The 23046-nt window shown below is 45.4% G+C and overlaps 1 protein-coding gene across 3 annotated transcripts in view; it reads right to left on the bottom strand.

The window, feature by feature from the left end:
• PARVB (parvin beta) overlaps positions 1-23046 on the bottom strand; it is a 533348-nt gene that overhangs the window by 4582 nt on the left and 505720 nt on the right. For 2 of the 3 annotated variants that reach the window (XM_069628141.1, XM_069628144.1), the window contains exons 11-13: positions 22789-22860; positions 11203-11304; positions 10771-10843 (exon numbers count right to left, since the gene is read on the bottom strand). In XM_069628141.1, coding sequence (XP_069484242.1) covers positions 10771-10843; positions 11203-11304; positions 22789-22860 — 247 coding nt within the window. The remainder of the gene's footprint in view (positions 1-10770; positions 10844-11202; positions 11305-22788; positions 22861-23046) is intronic. The other variant, XM_069628143.1, reaches the window with a different exon arrangement.

Raw genomic sequence — 23046 nt, 5'->3', positions numbered from 1 at the left:
ATCAATTAATTTACATCATTCAAGTTACACAATAAAAAGAAAAAGTAAGAGCACATAATGGATAAAACTTAAGAGATAATGCAGTTATCTTCCAAAGACGTCAAATGTTGTCAGCACAGTTACATGTTTCCTTATCACATGACCATTGTGTTATTTATTTTGATCAAATGGAAATGCAGCATCAAGTATGTTAATGGTTGCAATTCTAACCGAGATCTTTTCTTATTTTGCACTATACAAGTGACTACATAATGACCCAAACTGCAAAATACAACCATCTTATATATCCAGGTATATTCTACTCTTGGCTAGAGAGAGATTGAGACGGTCAGTGCCTTGTATTAGGGAGGGCCCCAGGAGAAAGTGTTCACATGGAAGTATGAAAGTTTGCAGGGGGGCTGTAAGCATATGGTGATGGTATGGACTTTGAGCCAATGGGAATGGTGCACATTTCTGGAAATGCAATTTCAGATGACCAGGTCTTTGCAGAATGGGTTTGGTGGTTCAATTGGTTAAAAGGAGGTTGAGGCTTAAAGAAAGAGTAATAGAATGGCACTGCAGAACTGGGTATGGTGCAATTTGCTAAAAACATGTGTGGGGGATAGGAATCTGTGCTAAAGCACGAGTTTAAGTTTAAATATTTTGGGGGAAATAAATAAAAGGGAGATCTATGTCCACATTAAACTGCCCATGACAGGCTGATGGTGTCTGTGTAAAGAGAAGCCCATTGGAAGGCTGGATCCTTGCATTATATAGCATGGACAATTGAATTGAGGGGAGTTGCAAAAAGGACCTTTTAATGATGGACTCTAGTTAAAGAAAAACAAAAAAAGCAGCCTAGTTATATCATTCTATTAGACGTAATCCATAAAGTGTATTACTTACTAAACACAGTATAAAAAACACTTTAATCATCAAATCAATGTATATATTAATACACATTCAAGGGGATAGAGTAGAGAGGGTGCTCTTCCTAAACAATGAATGTACCAACTGCCCAGAAGAAAACTTGGCCGAACACCATAGACAAATTCCACAACTAGTAAAACTACATAGACTATGTTACAGAAACGGGTTGTTTTGAAAAGAACTCAACATCAAGACATGTTTCGATCCTGGTGTATATTATTTGTTGGGTCTTTATCAGGATGCAGGATACCTGCTGAATATTTAATTGTACAATTGTTGATTGAAAATTTCTAGTGGACAATAAAGCCCACAGATTCAGATGCATATATTTTAACATACATTGTGATCGTTCTTAATACAATATCACAGCATGATTCCATATAACGTGCTTCCGTTTAGTTGAAAACTTGGCTCAGTCATGGCTATCTTTAATTAATACTTGCTTCAAGAAGGTCAATGTATCTAAAAAAACAAACCAATATGTTTCTTTAATTCATAACGTAGTGGTAATACTATTATGCAACCTTGGAATCATTGTTAGCGCCATTGGACAAAACCCATGTTTATTTAAAAGTGACCGTTTTTGTTATAGCAAATTTGTTAACTATTTTAACGTCACAATTCAATTCTTGGTCATACTGGATCTCTAAAATGTTTGCACTTTTAATGCTCGTTCTGCAAGAGACATAAGTATGCTTGCCGTGTTGTGTTTAAATTGAGTAAGGCTTAAGTTACTTGCTTGTAACTGTTGTTCTCCAGCATGGGCCTGGCATGAACTCACATGCTCATGAATATTCCCAGTCGTCAGGCTGGGAATCTTCAGTAAAGGAAAAAACAGTTTTACTTTCACTTTAAAACTGTATTTCTCCTCTAAACCAACTACTGTCCTGGGGGTCCTACTGCCCCCATCCAATAACAGTCCTCTTCCCAAGCCCTGCCATCTTCAGATTTGGTAAGAACGTAAAAGTGGCAGTATGACCAAGAAGAGCAGCAGAGGGGCCAGAGGGAGGGTTTGCATATGAATCCATGCCAGACCCATGCTGGAGAACAATAGTCACAGGTAAGTAACAAACCTTCTCCAGCATGGGGTCTGGCATGAATTCACATGCTCATGAATAACGAATACACAGGAGTACAACATTACACAACCATGGGAGGTGGCAAGGCTCAACAGAAGCAATTAACATTTACACCTGGAACAACTCGCCTCAAGCAAACGGGCCAACGCTGCACTGCCTGGTCAACTCTGGATTCCCTTCCCTGGAATCCCTGTCGAAGCAGAACTTCATGAAGGTATGAATGGACCTCCACGTTGCCGCCATGCAGATGTCAAGCAGGGGCACACCAGAAAGGAACGCAGTCGTTGCAGCGATTGTGGTGGGATGGGTTCTCGAACGGACTGGCAGAGGCTTGTTCATCAGGCGATCACAGTGCATGATGCAGCCAAAGAGCAACCTTGAAATCGAAGCCTTGAACAAGGCCTTCCTGTGGTTCACAGGACTATAGTTGACAAACAATTGAGAAGTCTTCCGAAAGCTCTTTGTGCAAGTTACATAGAACTTCAAGGCACGAGCAACGTCCAACAAATGCAGGGCCCTCTCGGCTGGCGGCAAAGGTTTCGGGAAGAAAAAAGGCAGCACCAAGGGGTTGTTGAGCTGGAATTCCAATTGAACCTTCTGTGTGAAAGAGGGGTGTGTACACAGTACCACTCATGATTCGTGGAAAGTCAGATACAGTGGCTTGCAGGATAGGGCCTGGATCTCACCACCACTTGTCTGGCAGAGGTGATGGCCACAAGCAAAGCTGTTTTCCACGAGAGAAACTTGAGTGGGGCTTTATGCATACGTTTGAAAGATGCCACCATGAGCCTCGTCAGAACCACGTTTAGTTCCCATGCCGGGGCACTCCTTCACCAGCGGGAAAGAACAGAAAAGCCCCTTGAGGAACTCCTTGACAAGTCTGTGGGACCACAGCAAGGATCTTCCCGCACATCTGGTGTAGCGTGAGATGGCCGCCAGGTGTACCTTGATGGATGTGTGAGACAGTCTAGCTTCTGCCAAGGACAGCAAGTATGGAAGGATCTGTGGAGCCGTGACCCTCAGGGGGTTAATATTCAGTGACCGGCACCACATAGCAAAATGCTTTCACTTATGAGTGCAGCACTTTAGAGTCAACAACGTCCTGGCTTTGGCGTGGACTTCCCCGCAGTCCGCTGACAACTCATAACCTCCAAACTAAGGCTGCAGGAGCTATGCCCTCAGGTTCAGCGATCCTGGGTCGTGATGAATTATTGCACCTCCCTCTCTGGTGAGCAGATCCGGATGTAGCAGCAACTTGACTGTAGGCAGCGCTGACAGGCTGAGTAGGTCCGGATAACAAATATGCATCGGCCACCCCTGGGCAATGAGCATCACCTTGCAACGACACGAAGTGTGTTGATGACCCATAGCAGGCGAGGAAACTGGGGACAAGTGTACATAAACAGACCTTCCCACAGGAAGGAGAAAGTGTCCCCCAAGCGCCTCAGTTGGTGGAATCTGCGGCCAAACCTCAGGCATTTGGAGTACGCCACTGTGGCAAAAAGATCGATCAGGGGTCTACCCCATTTGACGAAGAGGTGGCACACCTGATCCTGAGGAAGTTTCCACTCGTGGCAGGAGCGCAGCCCCTGCTGAGGGAGTCTGCAATTGTATTCTTGATGCCTGCCAGGTGGAAAGGGATGAGGAACCTCCCCTGTCCGATGGCCCAGTGCCACAAGCCCTGAGCTTCCTTGGAGAGCTCTGGGGATAGAGTGCCACCTTGCTTACTGATATAGAACATGGTGGTGGAGTAGCTCATGAAAATCCTCACCACCTTGCCCTTCAGAGATGGTAGGAAAGACTTCAGGGCCCAGAACACTGCCTATAGCTCCAGGATGTTTATGTGCAGATCCTTGTCCTCTGGAAGCCACAGACCTCTGGCGTGCAGATGTCTGGTGTGAGCCCTCCAGCCTTCCAGAGAGGCGTCCGTGGGGACCGTCACCTGGTATGGCAGGGTTAGAAATTCCGTCCCCTGGGCGATGTGGGAGCAAGCCCCCCCCATCCTTCGATCGCCTGCCGGAACAGCTCGTTGAAGGGGATCTTGTCCGCAAAACTCCCGACACTTGTATTCAAGGTGCATCCAAGAATTCCTGTACTGGTCACATCTGCAACCTTCATAGATGGACGAGGTAGATGCAGGACATCATGCCTAGCAACGACTTGATGGCCCGCACCATGGCGGTCTTCACCGACGACAGTCGCTGCACCTTCCCTTGAATGGCTGCTAGCCTCTCCTCCGAGGGTGACGCCAGGCAAGCCACCGTTTTGAGTCGGGCGCAGAGGAACAGTGCGTTCTGCGATGATGTTAAGCAAGACTTTGGATAGTTTACGGAGAATCCCAGCTCTGTCAGTAGTCGGACGGTCTCATTCGTGTGCTCGTCGGCCAGGTTACGAGAGCGGCATGCATCAGCCAATCGTCCAGGTACAGGTATACGCGTATGTCCTGCAGACGTAGATAAGCCACCAAGGCCAGGCATTTTGCAAATATTCTTGGAGCCGATTGCAAGCCGAATGGTAGGGTCTTAAACTGGTAGTGTTTGCCTTGCACCACAAACCGTAGGAACTTTCAATGTTTCCTGTGGATGCGGACATGGAAGTATGAATCCTCCAATTTCAATGACATCAAGAAATCTCCTTCCTCCAATTGGCCGAGCACGTGCTGCAACGGGACCTTCCAGAAATTTTGGGGCTTCAGATACTTGTTCATACAGCGCAGGTCCAGTATGGGTCTCCAACCCCCTGCCTTCCTTCTTAACAAAAAGTATCTGGAATAGACTCCAGAGCCCCGAAGTTGTTGGGAAACAAGCTCTATCGCCCCTTTCCGTAACATGGCTCGCACTTCTTCCAGCAGCTGAGGGATGTGAAGCTCCCGACAGTGATCCGGTGGAATACATGGGTACCTGCGTTGGAACTCCAAGGTGTGTCCCTGGGCTAGAGCATCCAGCAACCATCTGTCGGTGGTGATCTTTCTGCACTCACTGACAAGCCTCATCAGCTGGCCTCCACCAGTGTGCACGAGTGGGGGCCCGACATCTTGGCCGGTTCAGGCTTGCTTGGGCACCAGCAACCCTGCGGGTAACGCTGACCTCCGCTACGTAGGCCTGTGAGCGACCTCTGTAGGCTTCTTGGGTGGAGGATCAGGGGGGTTGTCTTATGATGTGGAGAATCCCTTGGATGATCTGCTCGATTTAACCCTGGAGGAGCGAAAAGGCGACGAGCAATGCTGTTGAAGAATGCCAAGGGAACGTGCCATCTCCATATCTGTCTTTATGGCTTGAAGGGATTTGTTGACCGCCTTCCTTTCGCATGAACGTCCTGATGAAGGTTTGTGGCCTTCAACCATCCCTGCCGACGAAGGCAGACTATTTCCTATCTGCTGGAAACCTGTGTCAACAATGTCCACTGCCACCATAAGGGCATGGTCCAACGCCACCTCCCCTTCCTGAAAGAGGGCGAGAGCTTCTATTTTCTTGTCATTGTTGAGGAATTCTAGGATTGGGCCCAGTTTGAATGATTATTATGCACTTATATACAAGTGTTATACAAAGCTCCCAGTTATATCAGGCCAAGATAGTCAGAGCATTAGCCGCTTTGATCGTGGATGCCGCCGTGTCAATGACTCTCTCCCCCATGGCGGCCAACTTCTTCCCTTCGTTGTCCGGGGGGACTGAGGACGGCCAAGCCGGTTTAGCCAAACATTTCCTTGCGGCAGACAACACTACTGAGTCCGGGGACAGTTGAGACCTCAAGCACTTGAGTGTGGAGTCCGGCACCCTATATTTCTTCTCCAACATGTCCTAGCTTGGTTGTAGCGGTCCATGGGTTCTTTATGAGGGCTAGGCCTTCCTTCTAAATGTCGTCCAAAAATGGCACCGCCATGATAGTCTTCCTCTTTGACTCTCATCGCTGATACAAGAAGCCCTCTTTCCTGTTTTCCTCAGGTACCAGCTGGAACAGCTCAGAGGCCCTGGAGAACATCGAATAGAATGATCCCACCTCATCTGGTGGAGAGACTGAGGGAGATCCAGGTGTGGTGATTCATCATATGCCGGGACAAAGACCTCATCTTTGTCAGTTCCAGTGGCTGCCGTGGCCGTACCAGCGTCCGTGTTCAGGACAGCTGGTAGAGTCTGGGCCTGACGTGGTTGAAGAGGCCGATGTGGAGGTGTCCGATGACGATTTCTCTTCTTACGCAGAAGCTGGTCAGGGGCCTGCGACACCACAGGTGCCGATGCTGGGGGCAACCTCTGCTGGATCTCCATCACCAGTGTGTGGAGAGTCGACAGGATGTCCATGGATATGTCCCGTGGCTGCAAAGGGAACAATGGCGCGCTAGGCCCTGCGCCATAGTCGCCGCTGTGGACCGTATGGACAGACTCTTGGTCGTCATCCATGGATGAGACGTCCATCGGTTGAATACCGGAGGGTTTTGAACTGGGATCTGACCCACAGGGGGGTTTGCAGCCTTCAATACCGCTTTGGCGGTTATGTCTTTGCGGCAGGCATACCCTTTGGATAACAAGCACCACCCTTGTCGGATTGGTACCTAACTCTGCGTGGCTGTCACAGCAGGGGTCGACAAGGACTTTTGCTGCGCCGGTTGAGCCTGCGTGTGCTGTGCAGCCTTCTTCTCTTCCTCCGACCTGGGCTTATTCGATTTCTCCCGTAACTTGGGCTGGGTAGATGACTTCCTCTTAGAAGAGGAGCTCTATAGCAGGTTGGCGGCGGAGAGCAATAGTGATTGTGGCCTATCCAATCTGGGACCAGCATCAGCGGCAAACCCAGTGGGATGAATGGGGCAACCTCAAAGGACTTTGACCTCATTCCAGACGGAGAGCGCTCTTTGGACCGTCCGGTCCTGGACGAGGCATGACCCTGCTCGGAGCACGGGCCAAGGCCTTGATTAAATTGAGCCATGCCGCCAGCCTGCTGTGCCTGTCTTTCATTGTCTTCTTCGAGAAGCCGAGACATATCTCGCACTCCACCTCTTTGTGGTCCGGGTGCTGGCAGTAAAGACATTGTAGATGTTTGTCCTCCAAGAAGACCTTCTGTAGCCCGCATTTGTGTCTGGGCCTGAAGAGTGTCCTTCCCTCCTTTTTCTCCTCCGTCCTGGTCAGAGGGCGCGAAATAGGCCCAAGATGGCCTTCCAGAAACTTTGACGAATCTTCACCCTTGAGGAGCACAAAAACGTTACTGACAACGGATCCCCGTTGCTGGGCGATGAGAAAAGAGCACACGGGCTCTGGTGGAAACAAAAATTTGACTTTCACGAAAAAACGTAGATAAAACATACAAATAGTTCAGAGAGCAACTCGAGGACTCCCAACACTGAAACGTGCAGTAAAAATCTGAAGACGGCTGCCAGAGGGGGTGCTTAGGGAGAGGACGGTCATTGAATGGGGGCAGTATGACCCAGAGGACAGCGATTGGTTTAGAGGAGAAATACAGTTTTAAAGTGAGAGTGAAACAGTTTTTTCTTTTACCAAGGATTCCCATCCTGACGACGGAGAATAGTCATGAGCATGTGAATCCAGGCCAGACACCATGCTGGAGACTTACTTATAATTTCTTAGGTCTGGTGCATGAGGTAGTTGGTACTCATCTAGCGATGCAATTTACCATCTCATCCAGGTATCACTCTAGTTAAGGTCACAAAATATGATAACCTTAATTGGTAATTAAAATCTAAAAGTGCATGGTGATTTAGTTGAACAAGTAACCCTTTTTTCTAATAATGGCTTGCTAGCCTCCACTCCATCTTCCTTTACTTGAGCAGATCACTGAATCTTGTTCTCGCAGACACGTAGGTTAGACTGACCAAAAGACCAAGAGGGTAATGCCTGAAATACAGCCCGACATGCCAGTGTGGACCAATTTCTCTGGTCACACTGGGTATGCTTGAGGGGTTACTTCATTGTGTAACTAGTATAGTCGTTTTGACCAATGTTACTGAGCAAATATTCCCTAAAATTCACAATTTGCAACACAATTAACCAAAAATCTTCCTCTTTGGGTACTATTCAAATGATCTGTTAAAAAGCGAATGAATTGCCATTTCCAACAGAAGTGCCCGAGCCAATTGTATGCCCCATTCTGAACCTGTAGACCCATTTACCCATTTGTATTAGAATCCGTCCCCCCCCACCCCCACCCCCACCCATCTCTGTGTGGCTACCATTCTTGCACCTGTTGAAGGCTTATTGACTTTTGTAGGCTTTGTTGGCATACATTTTCTCCTCTCCATTTCCATTTAAAATGTTTGATTTCAGAGTCTCTCAGGAGCTCTATATTATCCAAGCAAGCTCCAATCAGGTACTGAGACCATGCACATGGCATTGGCTTGCTGTGTAAATCCCACTAACAACACTTATCTCTAAATTAAGACATTTTTCATTAATACGAAGGGTCAACATTTCAATATTTGACAATCTTTTCCCTACAGCATACTTGGGGTAAGTTTTCATTTTAACAAATTGGAATAAGATTGTCTCTGTACCATCTTCACATCCTTTGATGACTTGGTTTCCTTTCCCCTGTGCTACCTTTGCCACCACTCTCCTATCCCAGGCTCCTCTTCCTTGAAACCCATAAACTCTCACTTAGCTGTCAGCCCACCAGTTCACTCAGCATGGGCAGGTGCTTACAGTTCTGTCAAGATTGAATGTATACTGGAGGATATTTCTACCACACTAAACTTCTTTTCAGATCCGGTAGAGCGCCAGGGGACCACTCCGCTGGTGATAGTGCACGGTATAAATACTCTTTAACATGAACATTGTCTACCATTTTGTGAAACCCAGGCCTCTTCTCCCGCTATATAGGGATATTGAATCTAGGTGTGTTTTTCTCATTGGCTACTATTTTGAGAACCAGAAGGAAACGACTAGGAAACAAAGACCCAGTGGGAAACAAGAATCCCAGGGAGGAACCCAAGAGCCCCAACATAATGTTCCCTAACCAGAGGGCAGGTGGGACCCCCGACAACCCATGTTCATATACTGCAAGACCACAGAGGAAACCTGTGTAGGTAAGGATTGTCCGTGGGATGGGCAGGAAGGGATAAGAATCCTCTAACCTAAACATCGCCAACCCCGGGGCAGGGGTGGGGGTGGGGAGGGACGCCTGCATCAGCCAGGTACACATAACACTAGAGTAATACAGAGGAAAACTGCTACTCCTCAACATGTCTGCCAACAAGGCGGCCGAACAACAATTCCAATCACGCAGGATAATCATAGATGTTGAGCGCAGAAATGCAAAGACAAAGCGATAAGGAAAACCTGCTGACCCAATTCTAAAACCTCAACTTTCTGCATACACTTCTTATACAGAAACTCACACACAACCACTTCTCTGCATAGCAGTCCGCATGTACTTCGCCACATTGCAACACACTAACACATAACCCGGCACAACAGCACATGGAAATTCGCACCGAGCCTGAAAACCGCACTTAAGCTCAGTGAATGGTGCAAACTGAACTGAAGCTGCCAACAGGACATGACAACTCACTACATCCTACTAACCCCCCAGATCCCCTTTTTTCACAGTCTCCTTTTCAGATCCACCAGAGCGCCTGGCGACCACTCCGGTGGTGAGGGTGCACGATACAAATACCTTTAACATTAAATGTTTCTCTGCTCTATTACGCTTTACTTCAAGGGTCCAAGCACACTTTTCCAGTGGTCCTAATTGTAGATTCCGCATCCACCTCCCGCCACTTCTCTAGGTCCTCCACCAGAACATTTGCTTTCCTCTTTATATACAAAGTCGCAAAACACACAGGAATATCTGTAGAAGTGTCCTGGGCGCCTCCTTAAAACCTTTATCATTTAATGACTCTCTGAATTTTAGTAATGCTACTTAAAAAACAGCTCACTCAAGGCAAATTATTTAAACAGACATAGGCTCCCGAAGGCTGCCAACAAGCAATTGACCACTTCAACTGACCCTAATCTGCCAACATAGGGACTCAAGCAGCAAAAAGATTTCTCCGTCCTTGACCAGTGTTACAGCCGCGGATTGACAATGTGCAATGTGCATTTTTTGCCACGTCTGCCATTGCCAATACCTCTTCTGTCACCACTAAAGCTGAGCAAATATTTTGGAATCTTCAAACATTATTTTAGAATAAGGTCACCATAGGAGACGATGAACCCTTACCATCTTTGTTTAATAAATGTAAGATCCTTCAGTCATCCTACCAACCAGTAGGTCAGGTCAAACCCACAGCTCTCTAGTAACAAAGTCCTACCAGCGGTTACCTTGGCTAACCAACAGGAAGATTTCCCTCTTGGATGGCTTACCCGAGAGGGCTGGGAGACACAACATCCTTCTAGTGTCACTATGTGAGCAACTCTCTCCCCACCTGGAAGGAGGGAGACCTAGGTCTACCACAATGAAGGGCAAGGGCAGATTTCGAGATATCCACCGAGGTATCAAAAGAAGGACAGGTGAGCTCCCTTGTCATGCAGTCAGAAGCACAGACTTCTGTTAAGTCTTTCAAAGTCAAACCCACAGACTGGCTGGTTGGAAATTATTTACTGCTCCCTAGCCATCATCCTCTACTCCCCACCCACACATCCCCTCCCCTTCAACCACTGCACCCCAAACCACCCCTAAGCACAGACAACACATGAATTTGCCTGGGTGAAGACATTTTTTCACCCCCTTCTGACCCCAACTGATGGGTTACAAAATCGATTTTCCTATGCCCAATCTAGTTAGCACTCATTAATTACTGGGCCAAAGCACGCAGTGTGGCAATGGTCAACCGTCCTACCTTCGGGGCGCGCTTTGGGTTTCTTAAGCCCACCATCCTGCATCAGCTCAAACGCAAAGGAAACATTGTGAACCTGATGAGAAAGAACAGAAATAAGAGAAAGAACAAGAAAACAACAAAGGCAATTAGGAAACTAAATTGAGCCCATTTAAAAGGTATGTATGAAACATTTATATAGCAAGATTACAAACAGCGGTATCCATACAAAATGCTTCTGATTAAACCAGTATGGATCAGCTGTGCCAGCCGCTTTCTTTTTAAGACCTGGCTGCAGATGGTTAGTTTTAAGGGTGTTGGAAATGTTACCTTCCAGACAATGCATTCCTTTGTGCGGCTTGAATGTAAATCTGTGACACGTTATATGTAGAGAAGCAATTATCCTTTCTGAACATTTTCACACCACAAAGCGATAGATCGAGAGTGTTCACGCACCTTCTGTTCAAAGTTTTCAGGTGTCAAGTAAAAGTTGTACAAAGGAACAAAATAGTCTTCAAGGAGTCCCATGAGCAAAACCAGATACACACCATCTGCAAACTAGAGAGACAGCAAAATAGGACTTTAGCAATAAACACACTCTGCTTGCATTCAAAACAATATAATGTACTACAAAAGAGAACAGCCGTTACCTGGCCCAATGCCAAAGAGTACACTTCAGCCAGGTCTGGCTTTCCGCCAGCGTCACTTTAAATACAAAACCTGTAGTTCGATGATTTATCCTTCGTAAATCTAGGCCTAAAGGTGACCGTATGCACAATGTTCTTGGCTACAAAGTCCCGAGTGGTTGAATATGACCTCTGTGACATGGACCAAGTTGCCACCTGTGGTATACACTATTTTAAGTGTTTCTAAAACATGGCAAATTCATCTGAACTTACCTCAACCAAATGTTCACACTGACTGGATGCACATGTGTCATGAATAATGCCCTATCATGTCTGTGAAGGAAGCCGTCTCCCATGTTTTGTCTGTGAATGGAGTAATGAGGCAAGTGAGTGACAAACCAAAGTGATGTAGTATGAAATGTGGAGAGCGAGTGTTCAGTAAGTATTAGTTGGTGCCTAAGAGTTGGCTCTCAGAGATAATTCTGCTTTATGATTCTTAAAAAGGACACCTATAATTTAAGAGGAGTAAATCACGCTTGAAGGTAAACCCGAGACTCATCATTACTGCATGCAGACTCTGAATTTGCGATGAGGTGAAAAATAAAATAAGCAGGTTTGTGTGTGGACTTGTCAGAACTTTAAATTAACACCATCCTTCAGAATCACCAGAACTAAGACAGAACTAAGGCAAGGCCCAATAAAGTAAGGTCACAGAACAAAGCAAGAAGTAAAGGGGTACTCTGAGAACTGCAATCTGAATGGGCTTGAGCCGATTAAAAAGCTGCTAGCACGAAGTCGTTCGGTCTCCCCTTTCATGATGCTAGCAGGTTCATGTTTTACCCTCAGCTTGACTTGTCCATGCATAAACTATGACTAGTGCCATGTATCCAGCCAACAATCTGTACCAAGAAATGTGTACCTGAAGGACCACTCCAACTCGAGGCTCCTATGGTGACGGTGGACAAAGGAAAAGTTAGGGGACATTCACGGCCAACTCTGTGCAATGTATTTCAGATCTTGATGAGGGAAGACAGAGCGGGGGAGAAGGCAAGATGGGGGTAGGTCTCCCCCAACAGAACAAACACGGAGCAGTGTACCATGTTTGGGAGTTATGGATGTAATACTTACCCCCTGATTATCAGGTCATGTTAGCCAACAATAGAAGGCATGACTTAATTCACCATTTTTGATGTCGCAAAGGGCTCCCAAATTAGAATGGTAGTCGCTAAGAGTTGGTAATCATCGGCTCTCAATTCTTTCTGCAGTTTTATATAAGAGAACGACATACATTCGACACTATAGAAGAAGCCAAGTTAGCAGACAATATGGTAAGACGCCTGGTGAGGCACCACGACCAGAACGAAGGGCGAGTGTTGAATAACACACAGCCCATATATACAGACTGTTTTACAAGACACTCTTACATTCTCTGTAATCTTTGCATCTACAGATTTTCAACTGTATAATCCATGGTGAGTCAGCATACATAATCCACTATGCCCTCATAGTATACTAATAGGGACACTAGATGCCACGACCTATAGACAATGACTCGCCACCAGGGGATACTTAGTAGAAAACTGCAGGGGGACATTGTCCCAGCCTATTCTTTGTCTGCCAAATCTATAAGCAATGCTCACAATTAATTTCAGTCTCAATCAAACGCATACATAATGTTCAAGTGGAATTTTAGAACAACCCAGCATCGGGACATTTGTAAGGTGCGCCACAAAGCAATCATTAATACATTATTTTATGAGACAAGAATCACCCATAGCAATAACAGATATATGCTGACTCCACTGTTAATGACTCAAATATTGTGTAATTAATTCATGCTTGATTTAGATCCCGTGTTTACTGTTGGTCTGCCCTCTTTGCCACTCCTGCTGGCCACACAATTACGAACATGATATGCAATTATATATATTTTTAAATTATTTTTAACCTATAATTTACCTTTGATGAAATACGTCTACAAACGTATGCACATAATGGCAGCCTTGAAAACGACCTATGGTGGAAACATGTGTCGGCTGCAATCCAACACTGCCATCATAACTTGACTAAACCTTGTTTATGATAAATTGTTCCATCTTTTGAAATTGTATCATTAGTGGATTACGACATTCAAACTAATACTGAACCACAATCACTTTGTCAGGCCTGCGCGATTTGCCAGCTCAATTCATAGCAAACTATCATTTGGAGGCTGGGGTAGTCGCCTTCTTGCCCCCTGTGCTGCCAAATAAAAGGAATTTATATATAACTTTTGCAACTTTCTGAAAGCCAGAGCGCCCCCAGCAGTGATTCTGCACCACACGGTTCAAATCTGATCAGGTACAGCAGTTGCATCAGAGAATGACGGACCGCAATGGAGAAACAGAGGTAGGACTTTGCAACTAGCTACTGAAGTAGAGAAAGGTGCATTGCCAAGACATGTGAAGTAATTTTCATTGATAAAGTTGACTTCAGCAGCAGGCATTTTCCTATAAAAGATTGTGTAGGGATGAGTCTAGGTTGCTACTGGTTATTGTACTGCATTGTAATGTGCACAGTCTCTGTTCCTTGCTACTCTTCATAATGGATATACCCACCCTAACCGAACTCTGTCTCAACAAACTCATTGTGGCTGTGCTCACCGACAGCACTACTGTTTGAACAGTGTCGCTTCAGAGCCCAACAATAGTAAGTCAAATCAGGCGGTAAGGTGATTGGGTGAATAGGTTCACCAAGAGGCACATTGGGTAACTGGATGGGAATCAGTGACATGAGGCATTGGCAGGCTGGGATTCTGCCCCTACACAGTGGTCCTTCAAAATGACATCATGTGGACTCAGTGTCTTCCACAGTGGCATGGTTGGAGTCTGTCATGTGTATGTAGGGCCCTTGATCTTGAAGGAAAGAAACAAATACCTTTACTTTGATTTGTTGCTGGTTGACCTTTCCATAAACCAAACTCAAGCCTGTTCTTAACATTTTGGACTTTTTGTAGCCACTTGATTTAAAAGGTGGTGACCTGTGTAGAGGTAGCCTTGAGTTTACAAATGAACCTACTACCTTTGGGGTTCTCAGGACAAGGATCAGCTTAAACAAGGATGTAAGTTGCTCTCTCCGGACTTCATCATTTTCTCTGAAAAACTCGAGTAATAAAATAAAGAGCATGTGTAGTAGTTGTAGTCTACGCTTGGCCACACGTTTCCATTTTATCCCAGTCTCCAGAGAAATATTTATATTGTATTTATTTTGTGGCAAACTGCTGAGACTGCCAGCGGTTCTCTGGCAGCAACAAGCATTTTTCAGTTTGTGGTTTCATTTGTTCAGGCAAAAAACACAAAGCTGTTCCTGGATAAATTCACAAAGGGCCACTCTGAATGTGAGAATCTTAAATGTGCAAATCGAGAGGTCCTTTAAAAAAAAAAAAAAAAAACTAAAAAAAACAAATCACTTGTGATGAATTTGTCAATGTCATCGCTGCTCCCCAGGGGGAAGCCTCCCCTCACGTGGCCATAGTGAGGCAGACGCTTCCTGGTCTGAACCCTGGGAAGGAGCAGGGGGGGCTATTTGAGGGAGCATCACGGGGGTGGGGGAGGGTGACACTCATGGAGGCAAGGGTGACTTGCTAGATAGGACTTGGTATTTCCCATATTCCCAGGGAGAAGACCCTATATTACCCATAGCCTAATGGCCTATTGCCATTCATCTGTTGCTCTTTATAGGAAAAGGAAAGGAACCTGTTTCCAACATCAGTTAGGTCAAACTCCTATATCCTAAAGAGCAACAACTCCAAAGAAAACCTTTTCAGTTCTAGTTTTCCTTCATGTAGAACTGATCTTCCATGTAGAGGTATTGAGAAAAACCCTGCAAATATTATCAAATCAACACAACCTTCCATTTCTGGTCAAAGCAGCACAAGCTCCAACTTCTATTTATTGAGAACTGATTTGCCATGTGGAATTAAGAACAATGTTTCCAATGTGAAACATCAAGTAACCTCGATTCCCACAACCACCCAAATACTTCGACGAGGAGGATGAGGAAAATGATGCAGAACAACAAGCATAGAGAGCGGGCTAGTTGTTTGAGAAATATACCGGTACACAGGATCTTTAAATATGGTAACAGAACTAAGGAAAGCGGCTCAGAAGAAGCTGTGGCTTCTTCGTTGAAGTCGGTCAGCGGAAGCTGGATGCAAGAGCCGGTGTGGCGCCGCAGAGAAGCTTGCCATTGGAGCAGGACAGACTTATGTGATGAATCCTGCGCAGTGATCACTAAACCCTAGCCTAAGAATTCCTCCCATGTAGCCTGGGGAAGGCAGCCGCTACCAGATCCTAACCCTGGGGGTGGTATCATGAGGGAGGATCACATGGGAGGCGATGGCCGTCAGTGGGAAATGGTGACTCCTTTGGGAGGGACGCAGTATTCATCTTCTTGTGAGGATGAGAACCCTATCATTCCTAAATATCTAATGGCATGCTGTTATTTCACAAGTCCCTCCCATGAAAGTACCCAAAGAACATGCTATCAAAAGTCCTTTAGACAGAAAAAGGTTTGTACCTTGGGAGTTCAGGAATTAAATAGGACATCCTCCAATTGTCATAATTCTGCCTTTGGTAGAGGTTCTTACTCCAATGTTAAATCAAACCCCTTTTACAACATCCCCTAACTCTAACGACTCAGTTCTCAAAACAGTCAAAACTAACTAAACATCCAAGAGACCAAAACACTATGGACTTCAGGATCCATAATGCCTGTGGTACTGGGACTAGGACTAGGAAGAAGGGCTCAGAGTTAGTAAGGATAAAATGTGTTATTGATAAAAATGTGCGGTCTAGTTTAGTAGAGCTAGATACGCGAGCAGGACATTTAAACTCAGGAATGAGTTGCAGCTGTGGAGAAGATGGTGAGATGCAGGAGGAGTAGCAGAGACAGTCTGGAGTGCTGTGATTGCCGGAGAAGGACGATCACCAGCTGATGCCGACACAAGATGTGAAGGCGTGTGACATTGCAGGGTGCGCGCAGCAGTAAGCAGCATCAGAAAGAGGCGGCCAGCCGAGGATGAGACGTGCTCCAAACCCAGCATGTGGTGCTTCGGTGTGCGAGAGGTCACAGAGCATCAACAGAACTGTCAGAGCTCCAGGGAAGAGCTGTGCAGTCTGCCAAATGTTCATGTAAGCTAGAAGCAGAGCGGGCAGGACACATGAGGTCTGCGGCAGCAGCGAGCAGGGAACCAGAGACGGCAAAGAAGACCAGTGACTTGACCTGAAGCTGAAGATGACCCCAGGGTGCTCTAAGTCGAACAATTGATAACAAATAATTTTGAATACCGAACCAGTAAAGAAGTAATACAGAGGAGACAACGGCACAACTCTCCTTGTATGGGACACCAATTGGGGGAAACTTGTAAACCGCATAGCCAACAGCCAAGAGGCTGTAAAGAAGCAGTCAAGAATCAACTTGGGCGCAATTCTCCTTCGAGTTTCCAGTTTGCGAAAACCTGAAACACACATTGCCATGAGTCAAGAGACTATAAAAAGAGGCATCCATTGTTCAATCCTCCTCATATTTGATACTGGGGTGGAGAATCTTGGAACAAATATTGCCACTAAGATCTATTGTAGTTGTAGGAGTTTGCTTCCTGGCAGGAGAGTACACCGGGAAAGAATACAATTATTTTAAGTGTGTTTGTGGCAAAAAGGAGTGGCGGAAAGAACTTGTTTACTCTTAACAATTTGACAAACTGTTGCATTACCAAAGGTAGTTGCTATGCTATTCTGGCAAAAGTAGTCGGCTGAAACAAGTGTAATATGCTAATAGCTGCTTTACATCCTGGGCAGAACAAGTGCCTTGGTTTATGACTTGTGTTCTATGAGAGAGACATTTGCCTTACCAAGAAGGATATTGTGGGAAACAACTGCTTTGAATTTTGAAGAAGTGTTTGTGACAGACAATTACTTTTTCAAGTGAATGGATGCAGTGGATGGAAAATACCTTTTATGTTACACTGAACAGAACTTCGTTGAATTAGAACTTTGACAAGGGTATTCCTGAATTGATCCAGGGGAAGCGGGCACAACCGTGGTCACAAGAAGTATTTTCTAAAACCTATAAGTTTGAACTGTTCTATTGTTTTGTTGAACTGAAGAAAGCCAAATATTCCTTGAATATTTTTGTTGTATTAGTGTGAGGGTCAGAGAAATTTTGGACACTAGGTCAGTTTTAGTTTGCCAGACAGGGACATCCTTCTTAGGATAGGGAAGGATAGGCGTTTATCTCACCCCTTTTCATTTAATAAATGTAAAACATTGAGAAAACAATACCTTTGTGTCAGTGTCACATTTCTGACCCCTCACACATACTGCAAGAGGGACCTGCCGTGGAGACCCCAGGAACCGGGAGAGGAACACTGGGCCTTCGGCAGGCAAGAGCCAATGAGATGCGAGCGTGCAGGAGCGGAACAGTGGAAGAGGCTGGATAGACACCAGAGCCACCCGGACTGGGGAGGAAGCGTCAGAGTAATACGGCTTAAGCGTGAGGATGCCCAAAAATGCTACAGCAAACCAGTGAGTCTGCCAGAGCAGAGTGGGGACCCCAGGGTGTTTCGACAACTGAGCCAAAGAGAGCTTTCTTAACATTGAGAATTTGAACATTGTGCATTTTTACAGAAAGTGAAATACAAAGAGGAATTTTTTGTGAAGAAAAGGGCAAAGCTCCAATTTAAATCCCAATGAGAATTGAATATCAAAAGTGGGGAAAGTTCAAACAAGTAGATCTATCAAGACCAGAACGGTATATGATACTTGCTTATAAAGAGAAACTGTAACAGAAGTTGAGAAAGTCCTTGCACGCAAACACCAGGCAGTTGAAGGAAAGTCCTGGCATACTAGGCAGCTGTGAATGCAAACCAATCCTGGCGGGAGAGTATACCAGGAAGTTGCAAGTAGTTGTGAGTGCAAGAGGAATCCTGGCAGGAGAGTAAACTAGGCAATTGGAAGTGCATTAAGAGTTCTGGTAGGTTAAGTATACCAGGCAAAGTGTAAGCCTACAAGAAAAGACAAGATAAGACTGTGTTCGTTGAATAAAGCAGGAACCTGTGTTGAAAAAGGACTAACAATGTTAATCAGCTTTTGGGATTTTTGTGAACCAAGAGAAACTGCAAGAACTGTTGGTCCAAGTGACATTGTTAAACCATTACAGAATCCAGGTGAAGGGAAGCCCCTATGGACCTAAGGACTTCCCATTTTAGAGAACATTTTTGTTGGAGTTATGCTATTTTTATTTATGAACATTTTTTGGCAAGAATCAGGTTAAAGACATTTCCCTTTTTACTTTGTTATTTTGTTTATAGTGTGAGGGTCAGGTTAGCAAATTTGGACACAAGGACCGCTTTTGATTTCTGAATGCACAGATGCTTTCATTTATGACCCCTCTCAAAGTGCACAAATATCACTCCGCTTGTAGCAGGTGCATGTCATTGCATTTGTGACTGTTTCCCAGATTTACTAATGAGATGTGCTCACAAATGTAAGAAAGCATCTGTCCATTCCACTGTGTCAACTTTTAACAAGTCACTCAAATGTGCAACACACAAAAGGGCATTTCCCAACCTTTCAATGCATTGCAATCGCTTGAAAGCTCACATCCCGATTCTCCCCATGTGATTAAATGTGGTGTGATGCGTTCAACTATCACATAACCATAGAGGGGACACCAAGGAGGCCTGGGGGGCTAAGGGGAGCCACCTGCTTGGTGATGCAATCCTTGGAGATTGTATATAATGGATACCCCCCAAACTGTCCCAGCCCTTCTTGGATACTGCCCAAGCCATCAGGAGGGCAATTTGTAAACAGGAGAGCTAGGCTTGAGAACTAGATACATCACTGTTCAAGCAAGTCAAACGGAGAGGAGAAGATGAGCAAATGAATCTGGATTGCAGAACATAAGAGAAACCCCTGGAGAGAAGGAGATCTATGTGATCACTGCGCAGGCCGAAATTTCAACGATGAAAACGTTGAATCCGAAACTTTCCCCCCACAGTGATCACATAGATCACTTTTTCCACCATCCCCATACCCGCTCTCCTTTACCCCTACTTACATTTCTGCAGCACTCTTCTTTCCCGTGCCTCAACTCCCCTCCTCCCCTTGCGATGTCAGTTCCCTATTCCTAACATGGGTCGGAACTGCCGGTGCAGGGTCCTTTTTTTCTCTCAGTACTTGATTGTCCCCGCTATCCATGTAATGGAAGCGGGGAAACCCCTCCATCCCCCCCACTCCCCTCATTCAGTAAAATCCAGTTTGGTATTTTCTTAATTGCCGAATGTGCAGTAAACAAGCATTCAGCATTCACCCCTTCCCCCGATATCTTGACATTTTTCACCAATTACGCTGATGATACCCAGCTTCTCATATAACTAAGCAGTGACTACACCCACGATAGTGACAATGTTAGCAAAACTATACAAATTAATCGAAATATGGATGACCAACAACTAGTTTTGTCTTAATGCCAAAAAGACAGTTAATGATTTTTGGGTCCAACTCAGCAAGATCAAAACCAATCCAACAATACGAGTACTTCAACATTAACGAGTCCCCCATAAAATTTGTGAAGAAAGTCAAAACTCGGGGGATGCACATGGAAGCATCACTGAGCGCAGAGTCCCAAGTCATGCAACTGACCAAGAATTGCTCATATTACTTGAGACTATTGCACAGAATACGTCCCTATTTAAGCGAGGAAAATTGCGTGACAGTAGCAACAGCCAACATAATGTCCAGGATGCACTACATCCTGGATGCCCTGCTACTAGGAGCCAACAAAGGGCACATTGCAAAATGTCAGAAAAAAAACCACGGCTGTGAGAATCATTAAAGTAAAAAGGAAAACAGAACGTCAGTGACGATAGGAGAAATCTACACTGGCTGACTATCGAAGCCAGAATTCAGTTCAAATCTCTGACGTTAGCCAATAGGTGTGTTCATGGGAAAGCCCCAGGATACCTCAAGAAGAAATGGGTCACCTATGTACCGGGACGGGCACTCAGGTCCGAAGCGTAGGGCAAACTCGTGACCACTAATTTCAGGAAAGCAAGCAGTCTAGGAAAAGCCTTCCACAAGAAAGCTGCGACGTTATGGAATAACCTTCCATCACTAATAAGGCTAGATCCCCCATATAGTATTTTCTGAAAGAAACTCAAGGCCCACCTGTTTAGATAACATCCTTTAAATGTTATCCTAAGTCCGCCTGAAATACTGTAGATTGATGTTGTCCTGTCAATTGTATGTCTCAAGTTTCTCCTGTGTGTACATGTGGCGCCCTGATGCCTGCGGGCTACGGCGCGGTAGAAATAAATAAAAAAAATAATAAAAGAAGGCATCAGGAATTCAGGTTTTCATCCCTACACATGCATGGTTGCATTTCTCAGGCACCCACTTCTTGCGTAAAGTGGGAGCCGAGGATGAGTGGTAGCTAGAGAAGCACACATCAGCCTGGACGCACGACAGGATGCTCCGATATTTGGCCGCAACACTGAGGGCATTCAAGGTTCAGGTGCCTGCGGTTAGCGTAGAAACACATACACAGAACAAATGTGCTGGTAGACATCCGTTACATCTGTGAGCAGTCATTAATCTGCAGCCTGACTCCAAAAGGGTGGTTGGAGTATTTAACCACTTGGACCACAGGGATAAGGGCATGGGCTGATCTGAATCAAAAAGCCACACACAACACCTGAGAGAGCAAGTAAACACACATGGGGAGGAGAGGGAAATGCATTGTAAGGACCAAGTCAACACAAGTAGTAAAATGGGCCCACAGATTGGAACGCCTGGTGGCTCAATCTTCCAATTGAGCCACATATGAAAGTGGCCATAGATAGGACAGCAGACCGGGAGGAGAGGAGAAGGCAGAATGAGCAGACAGCAGAGTGAAGCCAGAACCGTACCACCGTACTGCAGCGGGGGAATGAGGGGAAGTGTCATGCCAAGAAGGCCAGATCAAGAACCATTGGAGGTCTAGTGTGAAGGAAGTCTAGGATTAGACAGTGTACAGCTGGAAAAGCATCTGGTACATAACCCATGTACTGCTAGTTAACAAACCTACAGAGTTACTAGGACAAGAGTTGAGCAAGTACAAAAAGAACAAGAGGAACCTAGGCTATAATCCATGACCTGGTGAAATTAGCAAGGCCAGCAGCCCAAATGAAGGGAAGACTTTCTGACTCAATGGTAGCCCATCGTAGGTGGTAAATAAATTGTACCCAGAATTACCCTGTAGGGGGAGAAATGCCTATGCCTCCATGAGCTGCAGTCACCCCTAGAAAAAAGGGGTAGAAGCTCTTTCTCAGGCCATCACCTCGTTCCTTTGGGGACAAAGACATTTCCACTGATATCACCATTGCCACAGTCTCGACAAGGACAGAAACAAGATGAGACACCAAGCACCTCAAAAGAATTGTACAAGGGCATTCAGTTTCCCAGATCGAGTTGGCTGACCACTCTGCTGAGCTGAAGCTACGGAAACTTTCCTTTGCAAAATTAGGTATGGACTTTGGACATGCAGCCTTAACAATAGCGTTTAGAATAGGGAAGGACTTTGGACATCAGGTACGTTACACTAGGTACCATCACTGAACCTATTTTTAAAGAAACCCAAATAGGGCTTTGTCCAAGGTGAGACACATTTCATCAAAGGGAGATCCTCATAGATTCAGACACGTGAAGAGTGTAGGGGTCGATGTTAGCATACTCAGACTGGAGCAAGACAACTTTGGAGACAACCCAAAGCCAAAATGTCCTCTATGTTATTGCTTGCTTTGCTGTAACAGAATTTTTTCAAGATGTGCCAGTATTTTATTCAGAAATCACAAACTGAGAATACCTATAAATTCACAAAATATTAAAACATGCCAGAAAAAGTACAGGTCCTGTCTCAGTTTGCTGTAGAGGCTCTTTATATAAAACTGGGATTGGTAAACAAGCATGGAGATCCAAGAGCAGAGGATGCTGGGTATCCAGTGTCATCCGGGGAGCCTGGTGCAGCTGGCACCACTTCTTTCTAGCCTCTACTACAGATGTGTTGACACTGGCAGCCTTCGTGTCAAATGCCATGATGACACAGTCAGCATCTGCTTCATGTCACACACAGAGGAGGGTAGATGGAACACTCGCCACACACGTTTGCCTGGAATCACCTACATGATTGCAGCAATCCTGGACTTTATGTGCTTGGGCATTTCTTCCAGTTTCTTGCTGGATCGTCTGTCAATCTTTTCCTTTCATGCAGTGAACTTGCAAGCAGAGTGGGCAGTGTGGCAGTTTAGCATTTGGACATTAAGGATATCTAGAAAATAATTCATCTTTTATTTCACGCTTAATACCGGAGACCAGTCTAAGAACGGGAACGGGATTCAAACCTGTGTTGCCCTGCTTCCAAGATAAACGTATTCCCTCCGAGCTATCCTCCCGGCTGTAGGATAGTCGCCGCCCTACAGTTAAGGTAAAATAGAATTAATTAGGAAATAGAAAAAATTAATTGCTGATATCTTTTGACTTGTGTGACGGATTTGTCAGAATGTTCGCAAATATAATTGTCACGCCCAGACCCCTCCCCCCCACCCGACTCCCCCAGACTGAAAATGGGAAAAATTCTTTGAAAAATATAAAAGGTTATT

This window comes from Ambystoma mexicanum, chromosome 12, assembly GCF_040938575.1.
Source record: "Ambystoma mexicanum isolate Mex_15411 chromosome 12, UKY_AmexF1_1, whole genome shotgun sequence".
Lineage (NCBI taxonomy): Eukaryota > Metazoa > Chordata > Amphibia > Caudata > Ambystomatidae > Ambystoma > Ambystoma mexicanum.
The sequence above is the reverse complement of the archived record's forward strand: the minus strand, read 5'-3'. Positions and strand labels throughout refer to the sequence as shown.